Here is a 14,416-nt window from a genome sequence, read left to right as displayed (position 1 = left end):
AATCGGAAATTACATTCATATGTCAATTGCGCTGTAACACAGATCTTCCACAGTCCGAATTGAATGTTGGCCTTAATCATGTATTTGTTTACAATTACATCGTTTACAAAGAAGTAAAACAAGTTTATATTTTGGGTTATGATGGGTTACAACAGTCAAACTAAGCTCATGAGTCATTTTTAAGTTATATTCTTCATGTCAATGGGTATATTTCAATCAAGTCCAAAAATGGCATGGCAAACAAACCAGGTTGAGATCTACACTACAAGACCAAACAAATGCAGATAAAACATTTATTTCCATAATGTGTCATGAGTAAAAGAAACAAGAGCAAATGTCAAATTGCAAACCTAATTTGATGCCAAAAAAGTTTTGTACATTCAAACCAGAAAACCCATTAAACTGCTGTAGCACGTAGCCTTGCCATTCCATTGCAACAGAATCAGAACAACCTTCCCAACATCCGCTAGAGTGCCTTCGAACATCCTTGTGCACATTGATCTAATAAGTAGCATGGCTAAACGTTGGAAGTGTTAGGAGTTATATAGACGCCTGGCTAAACATGACAATAATGTTCAAAATATGTCTATGGGAATGGGACAAGTACGGGGGAAAACATAGAAGAAAACCTAGCATTTAAAATGAAAGTATTTGCTGTGTCTTCATGAAAGTGGAAGGTAAACAGAAACTTGTTAAATCAAGAGGGGATAGAGCAATCAATCAAACATAAGTGCCCAGAATTGGGATCACTGAAAATCAATGAAGTCTTTTAAATTTAAACAAGAAGAATTTTTACATACTGTATGACACCCATGGAGTTTGGCCTAAGCATAAAATAAATTAACTATATATTTTCTTTAATGAATCACACCAAAACAGAGGATCTTTCCTTGGAAAAATATATGCACATCTTTGAAGATTAAGCGAATACAAACCCCATGTTAAAATCAGACCTTTGGGGGGGGGGGGGGGGCGGCAACATTCAATACCTCATGTCAATGGATCTTTACAAGTCTCCTCTTTATGTGTGGGCCTATATAAGTTAGTGGTAGGACATTACATTTTATCTGTATGATAATCATACCAACATATACCAATTTTCTGAATATCATGTCATTTGGTTGTGCACACCATTTTAGTTATTAATCCAGCAGGGATTTTCACAGCCTCTAACAATTTGCAATAAAGCCGGTGAATTCATATAGGATGAAGGGAAAGGATGATATCAGTAATATGTTTATTTCTTCACTGATTTCAATCATTTTATATTACCATGTCATTATTTGATATTGGATTACCATGATATATTCTTCCATCATAGTTAACAACCACTGACCAGTTATATAGAAACATTCAGAGGCATTTTTGGTTGGAGAAGTACAAAATCATATGGCATTATCCAGAGTAGAGTGGAATGGTGGCAAATTAACCTGAACATTTGAGACATTGATAGGCATTGGCTGTGTGGCTATGCAAGGATTTGCACATCTTCTAAGTTATCACGGTTTGTTATATTGTGATAAGTCCTCTTTCTGCTCTGAACCGCTGCATACCTAAATCTCTTGTCTTCATAATTTATCATCTTTTGAATATATATATATAACTATATTTATACAGATTGAGATTATTTATATATATATATTTATATATATATATTTATATATATATATATTTATATATAAAAATAATCAAACACAGATAGGCTCAAGTACTGGTCAATACACATATACAGAGAAGACTGGCTATGGAGCTCTCAACAATGTCTCACAACAACTGCTATCTCAAAGATCTAAAGCTTCTGGAGGATCAATTCCTTTCATTACCCCTACATCGCACTGCATCAACATTAATTGTACATAATTCTTGAGTAAAGTGGAATGTAAAATTGAGAAGCCAACCAGCCATCACAGCACTTATCAGTAGGCAAACCAATTCGTCCCAATCCCAGATGTGGACTGGGAACAAAGCTATACATTGATTCATAATACAGATGGTAATGTATACAGATGTATAAATGTGTGACACCTCAGATATGGACATCTGCTTATGGTTGAAAACTGCTGGATTGTATTTAGTGTGAGTGACAGTTGAGAGCTCGCAGGCCTGAGTGCATATTTACAAACTGTGCAGGGTGCAGTTGCTGTGAATGGGCAATGTTCTGGCCGCCACAGTGGCTCTATTTGTGGCTCCACTGTTACAGCTCTTCTGTCATCTGCAGCAGAGAGTTGATGGCGGCATCCTTGTTACCTTGCTGGGCCTCAATTACAGTGCGGATCACTTCCCTGTCCAGATTGGGGAACATGTCCTGCAGTGCCTTAAGATCCTCCTCATTACAGGGAGCTTCTTGTGGGGCGACTGTGGGTGCTGCAGGCATACCCATGGGCACCATTCCCTGGTTGTATACAGTGGGCACTCCTGAGAAGAGCAAACCAGAGAGAAATGGGGAAGCAACAATCTCCTATTAATCTCCTATAATTTAAACAGGTCAACAGTTCTTAAGGGAAACACACACTCTAATAAACATCAGCCTTGCACAGTAAGTAGATCACCTGCTGGGTGCCGATGAGCAGTGGCAATTCAACATGTAGAATATTCAGGAAAATGAACAGAAAATGACAATGTTCTGTGGTCAGTCAGAGGCGTGGTCTGTTTCGTCCTTTAGTTTCACTTACATAAGGCAAGCTATGACCACTTCCATTTGGAAAGTAGACTAGCAATCAAAATAGAACTGGGCCTTAGATGGCTGCAGTGTCTCTGTCCAAGATTGCCTACAGTTGAAGACTGACTTGAGCCCGTTTTAATCTGTTTATAATTGTATAATTAGCCTAGCTGTAGTAATTATTACGTTATGGGTTAGATGGAAAGATCTATGTGCATTGTATTTGGGAAGAGGGAAAGGGGGCATGTCTCTGAGGGCAAGAATGATTCCATAAGGGTGGAATAGAGCTGATGGAGTTTGAGCTGATAGATCATAATTACTGTTCTATAACACTGTCTTGTATCTTTACTGTTTTATATACTCTGAATATGAATATACAGTTTTTATATATTCTTAGAGATCAAAAGTAGTGTTAGATTTAGGCTCTTTGTGTATGAGGAGTGTAATTATCTAGTGGATTGCAGTAGCATGTAGTCGTGTTAGTAGCCTGTAGTCGGTAAGTGTGCTTTTGCAGCTGCAACACCTAGTGTGGTGAATTAGTCTAGCTTGAGTTCTTGGAGTCCGTTTGGGTTATTGTATCAAAAATTAAACCTAACACTACATCACAGTGGAGAGTATGGTTCTACTCACCTGCAATGGGTATGTATCCTACCCCCTGCTGATAGACTGTGGGCATGAGGACAACGGGTGGAGACATATGCATACCTGCTGTCATGTTCTGAAAGCATGAGAGCCAAAAGGAAGAGATAAGGGGCAAGTTGTTAGATAACATCAATCAATCACTTTCAAACTGTACTACAATGACAATGTACAATTTGAGCATGTGTGTTTTATGAACTCACAGCATAAGACATGACCAGGTTGATCATGCCCTCCTTGTCATCGCCTTGTCTGCCACTGAGGCTGTACCACTCATCAACCACACTGCCCTCTCTCAGGCCTTCCGGGATGGTGACGTGTGTCCATGCAATTCTGTCATCCATGGAGAATGCCCTCTGGAAAAGTGACCAGCACAAACACCTCAAATCAGTAACTTGTCCCTAAAATCAAGGATGATCATCAAGAAGAAATACTCAAAGTATATTGCTATCAATAACTCTAGACAGGCCTAGTTGTCGAGCCAATAACAAGTTATGATCTTCTCCTCACACACCGCCCCCAAATTCCTTCTTTCTTACTTCATCAAAGATCTCCAGGTAGAAGGAGTCTACTCCAGGTGGGACAGTGCACTGGATAACTTTGTTCCATCGTGGATTCTTGGCACCATTATGGGCTGTGGGTGTTTCATAAACAGCATACCCTAGTCGGACCCTGCAGTAAGGGTCCATGCGTGTCATACCATAGTTTTTAGCAAGCTTGGCCTGGAGAAAAGAGGGACATAACAGTGATTCACAGGAAAACATTCCCACTGCATTAATAACCTTGTGTTCCACAATAAGTCTTGATTCTAGGGAAAGACCAAGCAGATGCAGTTAAAAAAACTACCTGCACTACAGTGATGCTAAGCCGTCCTACAGTGCCCAGGGATCCCCCATACTGCAACTGCTGTGCTGCTTGGGCATCCAACTGAACTTGTTGCTGCTGCTGGGTGGGAGTAATACGCAGGAAGTCTTGGGGCAACTTCCCAATGTATACCTAAAAAGACAAAAGGAACGGAGGAATTGTGAGTGAGGACAGGTAAACCACACTAGAGGAAGAAAAGGGTCACAATATGCAGCGATTTCTCAGACACACCATTGACAGCATGTTAGGTGACGCGACAAACAATGGACGCTATGTGAGAATTCTACAAAGAACAGGAGTAAACAAATCTATTTTCACTAAATGTTAATAATATGGTCGTCAAAATACATGAATAATTTGAAAACATTAATGTGGCAGTTGTTACCCATGTCTAAAAATCCCAATACTGTAATGTTATGATATTTCCGCGATATGAGCCAAAATCTAAAGCAAGTGCCGTGCTAAGAATTCTGTGGGACAGCCCTTTTTGTGAAACCCACGAAATCAGTGTTCTCACATTTGCTTTAGGCGTAAGCTATTCCTCAACCTATCAGAGTAAGATCTGTGTGACATTGTATTGCTAAGAAGTATTGGAAAGTGCTGAGGATGTTTCTTTTTTTTAAATTTTTTTTTACATTCATTTAATTAGGCAAGTCAGTTAAGAAGAAATTCTTATTTTCAATGACGGCCTAGGAACAGTGGGTTAACTGCCTGTTCAGGGGCAGAACGACAGATTTGTCGTTCTAGTCCAACGCTCTAACCACTAGGCTACCCTGCCAACACGTTTCATGGGTATTGGACATCCTTGGACTGAAATATAAGGTAAAACTATATTCTTTTGGCTCTATCATGACATTTTTTCTTCAGAGACACAAACAAAACATAGCAGGTTACAATGTAGAGCTTCGTAGCCAGTGTTGCCAACTATTTTTCAGTGAGACCAACTATTGGCTCCTTGATTTGTCGCTAGATGACGCTTTGCCTTGCGGCACAGCAGCGTTCGCCGATTAAGCATTTTCTTCTCCCACTTTTGTTTTCTGCAGTATTGATTGGGAAAAGTCGCTAAAGGCTATCAAAAATTTAGAAACCCACTGTGTCAAAACTCCCCAAAAGGCAGCCTGAAAAGTAGCTGAATTTGTCGCTAGAATATTTGACCAATAAAAAAAGTCACTGGAGGGATCTGAAAACTTACTAAATAGAGTGACAAAGTCGCTAAATTGGCAACATTGCATCGTAGCTACAATTTGATGTAGGGGTTGCTCCAATTTCCTGTTCCCCCACTCACATTTCCATGATGAGTGCTATCTTGCTAGCTGTGTGGGAGTGCTTGACACTGTTCCATGAGGCAACTGGGGCGAGAGGCAGCGCTGTGCAGCATTGGCAGTATTATGCCACTTTTTGCGATTAATGGTTTTATTCTTTCAAGTAAAAACTACAAGAATTCAGTGGCAACAGGCTTACAATCGATAACAACATAGCTAAGTGAATTGAAAATGTGTCCCAGCTATCTTTCTGTGCAGCCGGCTAGCAGGCAGCTCACTGTCTTTTCTGAGCCTAGGCTAATTATTTGCTGGGAATGGTGCAGTTTAATAAACTCCCTTTACCAGAGAAATTCATCAACACCAAAAAATAACATTACAATGTAATCCAACTCAGGCTTAGGCATACCTTAGAAGTAAGCTATGCTATTAGACTAGTAGATTTCTGTGTAACAGTTCAGACTTAGTGAGAAGTGTGTCTGTGTTAGGCTATGTGTGTTTGTTGGTGGGTGCTGTGTGAGGATTCAGAGAAATGTGTGTCTGTTTTAGGTACTGTGTGTGTGTTGGTGGGGGTGCTGTTTGAGTGTGTGGGGATACTGTGTGTGTGTGGGATATGCAGAGTGTGTATGCAGGTGGCACAGGGTTGGGCCTATTATTTGGAACTCTGGGCCTATTCAGTTGGACAACTAACTACAACATAACTGTGATATATACTGCCTAACAGTTGCTAATTGGTAAATACTAAATACTAAGTCTGCTTTTTGTTCATAATTATGTAATTAATGCCAATTATATGTACTCTTAACACCCCTGGTGTGTGTGTGTGTACACGGGCATGGGCTCCACATTACTCCTCAGTGTAAACTACCAGTTCTGCATAAAACATCAATATATGTTAACAATGACCACCTTAGTTTAAATCAATGGTCTTAACTTCCTGTATTTTGTGTTTATTCCATATAGATCAATTAGCATATTAAAGTATCACATTTTTATAAATTGTACAAAAAATGATTCTAATTTCATAAATTGTTTAAAATTGTTACAAACTCTCAGTTTTGCATAAAACATTCAGATTTGCGAATTATATGACCATACCTACCTTTAATTATTGGGCTTTAATTATTGTAATTGTGTTTTGCATACTGACTTATTTGCATATTAAGTGCATGATTTTCATAATATGGCATTTTAATTTCATACGTGTAATTTTATTTGAATCATCTCTGTGTTGTAGATAAACCCTGAAAATGGCATAACAATATGACCACCCTATCTTTAGTTATTGGACAAAAAGTGTCAGGTGACTTGATCCCTTATATTGAGAAGGCTATTCAGTCCAGGGTTCAATCAGTCTGGGAAACCAGTCCAACATCATCAGATCTAGCTTGGCCATGCCTCTCCATCACTGCCCTATAGAGGTGGTTCAGTAAAATGTTGCTCTCTTGCCTAGACTTCAGCTCAAATTGGCTAACAGACGACAATGGTTTAGCTGTGTCCTAATAAACTCAAGCAAGTTTAAATCTGGGCAAGTAACATTAGCTAAGCTGGCCATATAGGCACTAGCTACAGCCATTTGCCTCACATGCTGACCACACCGCTCACGTCACGTGCGTTGCAAAATAAATGTACACATATAGTTGAAGTCGGACGTTTACATACACCTAGGTTGGAGTCATTAAAACAAGTTTTTCAACCACTCCACAAATGTCTTGTTAACAAACTATAGTTTTGGCAAGTCGGTTAGGACATCTACTTTGTGCATGACAAGTAATTTTTCCAACAATTGTTTACAGACAGATTTTTCACTTACAATTCACTGTATCGCAATTCCAGTGGGTCAGAAGTTTACATGCAGTCAATTTAATGTGCCTTTAAACAGCTTGGAATTCCAGAAAAACATGTCATGGCCTCAGAAGCTTCTGATAGGCTAATTGACATCATTTGAGTCAATTGGAGGTGTACTGGCTTCAAACTCAGTGCCTCTTTGCTTGAAATCATGGGAAAAATCAAAAGAAATCAGCCAAGACCTCAGAAAAAAAATGGTAAACCTCCACAAGTCTGGTTCATCCTTGGGAGCAATTTCCAAATGCCTGAATGTACCACGCTCATCTGTACAAACAATAGTACACAAGTATAAACACCATGGAAACACGCAGCCGTTCTTTGGTGCAAAAAGTGCAAATCAATCCCAGAACAACAGCAAAGGACCTTGTGAAGATACTGGAGGAAACAGGTACAAATGTATCAATATTCACAGTAAAACGAGTCCTATATCGACATCATCTGAAAGGCTGCTCAGCAAGGAAGAAGCCACTGCTCCAAAACCGCCATAAAAGAGACATACTACGGTTTACAACTGCACATGAGGACAAAGATCGGACTTTTTGGAGAAATGTCCTGTGGTCTGATGAAACAATAATAGAACTGTTTGGCCATAATGACCATCGTTATGTTTTGAGGAAAAAGGGTGAGGCTTGCAAGCTGAAGAACAACATCCCAACATAAAGCACAGGGGTGGCAGCATCAAGTTGTGGGGGTGCTTTGCTGCAGGAGGGACTGGTGCACTTCACAAAATAGATGGCAAATGGGTCTTCCAAATGGACAATGACCCCAAGCATACTTCCAAAGTTGTGGCAAAATGGAGGGATGGGCCAAAATTCACCCAACTTATTGTGGGAAGCTTGTGGAAGGCTACCCAAAACGTTTGACCCAAGTTAAACAATTTAAAGGCAATGCTACCAAATACGGTTTGAGTGTATATAAACGTCTGACGTGATGAAAGAAATAAAAGCTGAAATAAATCCTTCTCCCTACTATTATTCTGACATTTCACATTCTTAAAATAAAGTGGTGATCCTAACTGGCCTAAAACAGGGAATTTGTATTTGTATTAAATGTCAGGAATTGTGAAAAACTGAGTTTAAATCTAGTTGGCTAAGGTGTATGTAAACTTCCGACTTCAACTACACATGTTATTCAATCATTGCACACACATTGCACGCGAGCGTCTGCGTAGCATTTGTGAAGCTTAACGCGCTGCAAGTCCTGCCTCTCCCATCTCCTCATTGGTTTTTAGGAGCATATACCACATGCTCTCTCTTAATTGTTTTTTAGGAGCATATACCCACATGGTTGATTGAAAGATTAACTGAGGTCCACACTCCAGTCAGTAGTGGCAATGCACCTTAAAGTTGGTTGCCAACCACCATATAAGGTCAGAAGAAGCAGCAGCCTGGAGGAGAGACTACTAGAAAACAAACTTTTACCCTTTTATCTGTGGATTAGAAGACCTTGTGAATTTCAGCTAAAATAACAACCCAATGTTTATATCCCAGGCTAAATTGGCTAGCAACAGCAAGCTAGCTAGCTAGATTGCCATAAATATTTAATGCTTTTTGACCTGTCCCCAAATTAATATAGTTGGTTCAGAGTTTGTTTTGATATTTCAATCTGCGTGTCTTGATCGCGTCTGGGGAGTGGGGACAAAATCAACATGCGTGCAGTCTGGTCAACATGTAAGGCTCCTGTGAATACAGTAGTTAGCTAGACGGAAGATGGCGGAAACTGAGGTTTTGTTTGAAACTGTTAGTGAGTCGAGTGAAGCTAATAGTACAGAAAGTGAGAATGAGTGGGTGACAGCGGTGAAGAAAAAGCAAAACAAGAGAAGAAAAGCTATGTTGTAAAATAGGAAACCATTAGACTCGTTTTTGGTCTGAGTCAGAGTTTTGGATCAGTTTTGGATCAATACTACTTGGGAAATCCATTTCACGTCTCCATGAAAATCTGGAATGTGTTGGAAAAAAGTGTGGAGTCGGTGAGTCACAAGAAGTGGTCTTATTTTGATTTTTTTGTATGTCTGCAGAGCAGAAGAGGCTTAGACTCAAAAAGATATCATAGCAGAATGCCTATCAAGGGGGTTATATCTGGTGTGGCGCAAGAAATAAAGGCTGAGGATATAACTGAAGACATCGAGTGACTGGTTGGTGCACGTCGATTGACCTGTATGTTATACGGAGAAAATAAGTTCCCTACTGTTCTTTGATGAATAGTTTCTCCCTAGATAGCCTGTAAGAGATTTTGTGTACAAGCCCCTTCAGTGTCATGAATGTAAAATATTTCATCATGTGTCAAGTGTGTGCAGAAGGGAAGAATATCGTATTCCCGATGGAGGGAAATGATGCACCTGTGGAGGTGAACATGTCCCTGAATTCTTGGAGTGCCCTGTGAAGGAGAAAGAGGTAGAATGGGTAAAGAGTGTCCAGCTGTCTCCTATCTGGAGGTGGTGAGAAAATTGGAAGGAACAAATGGCAGGGAAGAAGCAATGGTAGAGCCACCAAAACCAGTGAAGGTTTCTCATCAACTGAGGGATAGTGAAATGCTACATGTTAAAAATGTGGATTTTGTATTATTTATTGCAATGGTCATAAACTGCACAGCACAAACGGAGAAGAAGTCTAAGAAAATTGGAATCATTGTGAATGCTGCTGAACGTTTTTTGCGTCTTCGTGATTTCACAGCCGAGGCAGTGCAAGAAATCCTGTCGGTGAATGTAGCCCCATCACAGGCCCCTGAGCCTGTGTGTAGGGATGTATTTTATGTGGACTGTTAAATGATGATTTATGTATTTTTTTAGTTGAAGTGTTTTATTTTGTATGTCTTTTCCCCCTTTCCCGGAATATTTTATTTTTAGCGCTTATTCAATACCCCAGCCAGCTGGTGGCGGTAATGCACCATTGCCATTGGATACCAACCGCCGTTAAACCCTATCGAAGAAGAAGTAACGTTAGGTAGCTAGATAACTGGCTAGTTGACTTTAGATTTAACCAGTAGCTTGGTATTTTTCGTAGCTAGTTAGCCTAGTGTTAACCACGCAATTGTGGTTATTGCTCCTGGCAAGCTCTAGCTAAGGAGCGCAAGCTAGCTACCGTTAGCTATACGGCTATATCCAGAGACTTGCCAAACTTTAGTCTTCTAAATTAACTTAGCTGGCTGACGTAAAAACGACCCACCCAGCAAGCTGAAGCTAATGTATCTACCTGGAAGTTAATTAGCTACTGTAACTAGCTAACGCTACGGTGTTATTTGCATTAAAACGTTGCAGCTAGCTACATATAGTGATTATTGAAGCTAACGTTAGCTAAAATGGTGTTTATCCGTGTTCGTTGGCTAATTTAACGCTAGCTAGCTACTATAGCTTGTTATCTGACGTTAGTTGTTATATTTACCTGTCCTCGTTGGGTGCTAATGGTAGTACTCATTCCGTTTTGAAGTGTGTCAGTTTCACAAATAACGAAAGCCTACTGTGACCGTGTACAGTTAGAAAGAAGAGAGGAAATATGACTAGCAAAAAAAGTAAACAACTCAAGCTCGCCAGCTATCCAATCGTGTCACGCCAAGAATCCTGACTAATCAGCTGACTTGACTTCGTTCAGCTTCTGATTGGTGCGTTTCAGGACATCAGTAAGGGTGCAGTCGCAAATTCAGTCTGATTTGGGCGAGAGAAAAATATAGGGCAACTCAATTATCCATAATAGCCAATAGCTTTTCTCCTTGTGCATAGAGGAAAAGCAGATGAGGACAGGAATGCATAGGGTATTCACTCCATTATTATTATTATTGTAATGACCCTAGACCCAGTGTCGTTACATTATATTATTATTATAATCCATGATTTTCCTCCTATTAGATTGAAGTGAGTTGTGAGTATCAAATCTTGTTCACACTGCAGGCCTTAATGCTCAAGTCAGTTTCGTTTTCAAATCCATTTTGGAATACTGGCTGTCCAAACAGCAAGTTACAAGTGACCAAATCAGATTTCAGACAGCAGTCATTAGTTGACATGGCCAAGCTTGTTGTCATAGTAACGATTGGTGTGCGCACTGGCAGTGGTGTAGGCTGATACGTTTCACAGTTGCTTTGAATGATCAAAATCATAGTGTAAGAACACCTTTAAAGCTTCGAAGGATAAAATGATCCAACATTCAAAACAAGCCATTTTTGGCCACAGTAGTCAACTAGCTAGCTAGCCGTTTAGCTTTCTAGCACATTCACTAATTTGTTTGTAAACAATTAACAAGCTAGTTAGCTACCACATGCTCTTAGCAAACTGTCAACAAAGCAGCTAGCAAGCAACAAGATATGCCAAATAACAGTCTAAAAACAAATGAAGGGAAAATAAATAAGATTTCAGACACAAGGTACATGGCCAGGAATCAGATTTGTATCTGACTTCAAACCACCTTGATGTGGTTTGATATATCTGATTCCATGTGCTTTTTTGGCTGTTCAGACTCGGTGCATAGGTAAATTCACTGGGGAAGCCAAGCCCCCCCAAAAAGCCATATTACATGTATTGTGATAACTGTGTTGTTTGCTCTATAACATGTTAGTTCATATGCCTTGCCACTGTGGTATATAGGCCTACGGCCAAAACATTAATAAGACGCAATGGGTGTGTTTGAAAATTCAATCGGTAGTGCTAGAGTGCGCTCAGAGTGAGCTCTGGGCGTTTGTAAATTCAGAGTGTTTTGCGGGTTGATCTGACCTTTCTGACCTCAAAACAGCAATCAAGCACCCAAGCGAACTGGCTAATGTTGGCTAACTTGCTAGCTACTTCCAGACACAAATGAGAGTACACCTCACTCTGGCCTGAACAAATCCAGTCATTGACATTTGCTTACAATGCCACAGTTCACGAGACTACGGGCTATGCTCCATTCTTTCTCATGTTTGGTAGGGTCCCTCGGCTACCAGTGGATGTGATGTTCCGCAATGTTTTGGACGACTCCAGTGTTGTGGATTGCAACAAGTATGTCGAGACTGATCACTAGGCTGAAGGAAGCTATGAGTGTTGCCCAAAGGCACACTGACAAGCAACAGAGACGACAAGGTCGGGAGTATGACAAGCGGGTTAAAGGTATCAGTTTGTCCATGGAGGAACATGTCCTCATCGCCAACAAGGGCTGACAAGTGGAACCCCGAGATTTTCTCAGTGACTTCAGTCAATCCACAAACTCCCACGTACATAATGCAAGACCGTTACGGCAGATTGAAAGTGGTTCACAGGAATCTACTGCTGCAGGTGAATTTCCTGCCATTTGAAATTGATGATTCAGTGCACTTCAATGACAGTGATGCTGCAGGACCTTCAATCAATGTAGATGCAGGAGAGGTCACCGACTCCAGTGATGGACTGGACAGGGAAGACATGGAGGACTCTGGGGAGGAAATTGCATCTTGGGTGGCGGAGGATTCAAGCGATTACTCCGAGCTCTGGACATCGGATGGAAAGTCAGAACCAGAAGAACCTTGCTTGCTTGAGGAAAATTACCTGGGAAGTACCTCTGAGATCCTGGAGCTGATTCCTTCAAACCCTCCTCTGATCAATGATCTAAGGCCAGAGCCACTGTTAGTCACCATGGCCCCTAGCCCAGTGGCAGGTCGCACAAGGGCGGGGAGGGTAGTTAAACCTGTCAAGAGACTAATTGAGTCAATCCACCAGAAGGTGCAAGTTTAACATAGTATAGAGATATCATTTAGTACAGAATGACCATTTTTTGTAAGGCTAAGTAGGTTGGTATAGTGTAAGAGGCACTATGCATCTAGGGGCAGTTGAAGGCCTGACCAACTTTCACTTGCCCTGAACCCTATGGGTAGCTTTGAGCTGAATTCAGAATTATGCCTTGAGCTTGGTAGGTTATTTTGTTCAGTTTTACAAGGTTGGTGAAATTCAGGAGGGGTGAATGTAACAGTTGTTAAAGTACTGTGTGAATTTCACCAGGTTCATATATCAATATGGCATGTTGATTTGTTATTATGCATGCCTGCAAGCTGGGAGTAGGGGAGTGTGTACTTACGTTTTTCCCTGCGTGCTCGTGCTCAAATCATTTTGATGCACTATGAAAGAAAGAGGCGACGATTCGCAGAACATACGTCCTCTACAAATGTTTGATTTTCTTTTGGATGCTGATGCAGGAAACAGTGAGTGAATTGTGCTTAATTAAAACAACCTGATTTCCCAAGTCCATTTCTATAGTCTCAATCAACCACACACAACGCATAGTTACAGTGGTGCAGTACAGCACCGGTTACACTTATACCTATACACTCCTATCAGGTTTATACAAGTGAGGAGAGACTGGTCTAGAGGGTCAGGGCTAGGGACACTGAGCTAGGGGGTCAGGGATAGGGGTTCAAGGCGAGAGGGTCAGGGCTAGGGACGCTGAGCTAGGGGGTCAGGGATAGGGGTTCAAGGCGAGAGGGTCAGGGCTAGGGACGCTGAGCTAGGGCATCAGGGATAGGGGTTCAAGGCGAGAGGGTCAGGGATAGGGAGGCTGAGCTAGGGGGTCAGGGATAGGGGTTCAAGGCGAAAGGGTCAGGGCTAGGGGGTCATAGATAGGGGTTCAAGGCGAGAGGGTCAGGGCTAGGGACGCTGAGCTAGGGGGTCAGGTGTAGGGGTTCAAGGCGAGAGGGTCAGGGGTAGGGGTTCAAGGTGAAAGGGTCAGGGCTAGGGTTGAATTTGGGATATGTTCATCTCACACAGGTGTAAGGTATGTTTCTCAGTGTGTTCTTTCTCGGAGGTAGGTTGTTCAGGCCTAATTTGGCAGACTTAATGAGATCTGATGTACCTCTGAAGGTACATTATCTCTTAATAAGGCCTAGTTAAAGTAATTATGGTACAGCGGTCCAGAAAAGTCGACAGGCCTCATCATTACACTGATGAAGGTTGGCCGTCCAAGGACGGGTTGAGGAAAATAGACACGTGCACTTGTGTGAGTGAATAAACTTTTGGTAGAAACTTTATCTGATGCATTCCAATGTATTCTGTTGAAGGAATTAAATGCAGGAGCACTAAGGTTTCAGATACTCATAATCGTGTCTGTTGATGATGGTGTTCTGATCCCTGTGTATTTGTCTCCCCCTTCTGGTGGTTTTCTATAAGCAGTTTCTTCCTATTGTGACCGTGACCATCCCTACCATGTGACCTCATTAA

The 14,416-nt window shown here is 41.1% G+C and overlaps 1 protein-coding gene across 2 annotated transcripts; it reads right to left on the bottom strand.

Moving 5' to 3' along the window:
• Window positions 1–59: 59 nt before the first annotated feature.
• Window positions 60–10,840, bottom strand: LOC109888408 (toll-interacting protein-like). 2 transcript variants are annotated; one of them, XM_031812761.1, is made up of 6 exons: window positions 9,608–9,796; window positions 4,145–4,294; window positions 3,838–4,020; window positions 3,502–3,654; window positions 3,290–3,377; window positions 60–2,415 (listed from the first exon to the last, which is right to left on the bottom strand). In XM_031812761.1, the coding sequence occupies exons 1-6, from the start codon at window positions 9,779–9,781 to the stop codon at window positions 2,195–2,197; spliced, it is 969 nt and encodes a 322-aa protein (XP_031668621.1). In that variant the 5' UTR covers window positions 9,782–9,796; the 3' UTR covers window positions 60–2,194. The 2 variants fall into 2 exon arrangements, with proteins under 2 accessions (XP_031668621.1, XP_020335166.1); XM_020479577.2 differs by lacking the exon at window positions 9,608–9,796 and adding an exon at window positions 10,650–10,840 and having other exon boundaries at window positions 280–2,415.
• Window positions 10,841–14,416: the final 3,576 nt, after the last annotated feature.

The sequence above is a fragment of the Oncorhynchus kisutch genome, linkage group LG3 (genome assembly GCF_002021735.2).
Source record: "Oncorhynchus kisutch isolate 150728-3 linkage group LG3, Okis_V2, whole genome shotgun sequence".
NCBI lineage: Eukaryota > Metazoa > Chordata > Actinopteri > Salmoniformes > Salmonidae > Oncorhynchus > Oncorhynchus kisutch.
Note: the sequence above shows the minus strand (reverse complement) of the source record. Positions and strands in the feature narration are given on the sequence as shown.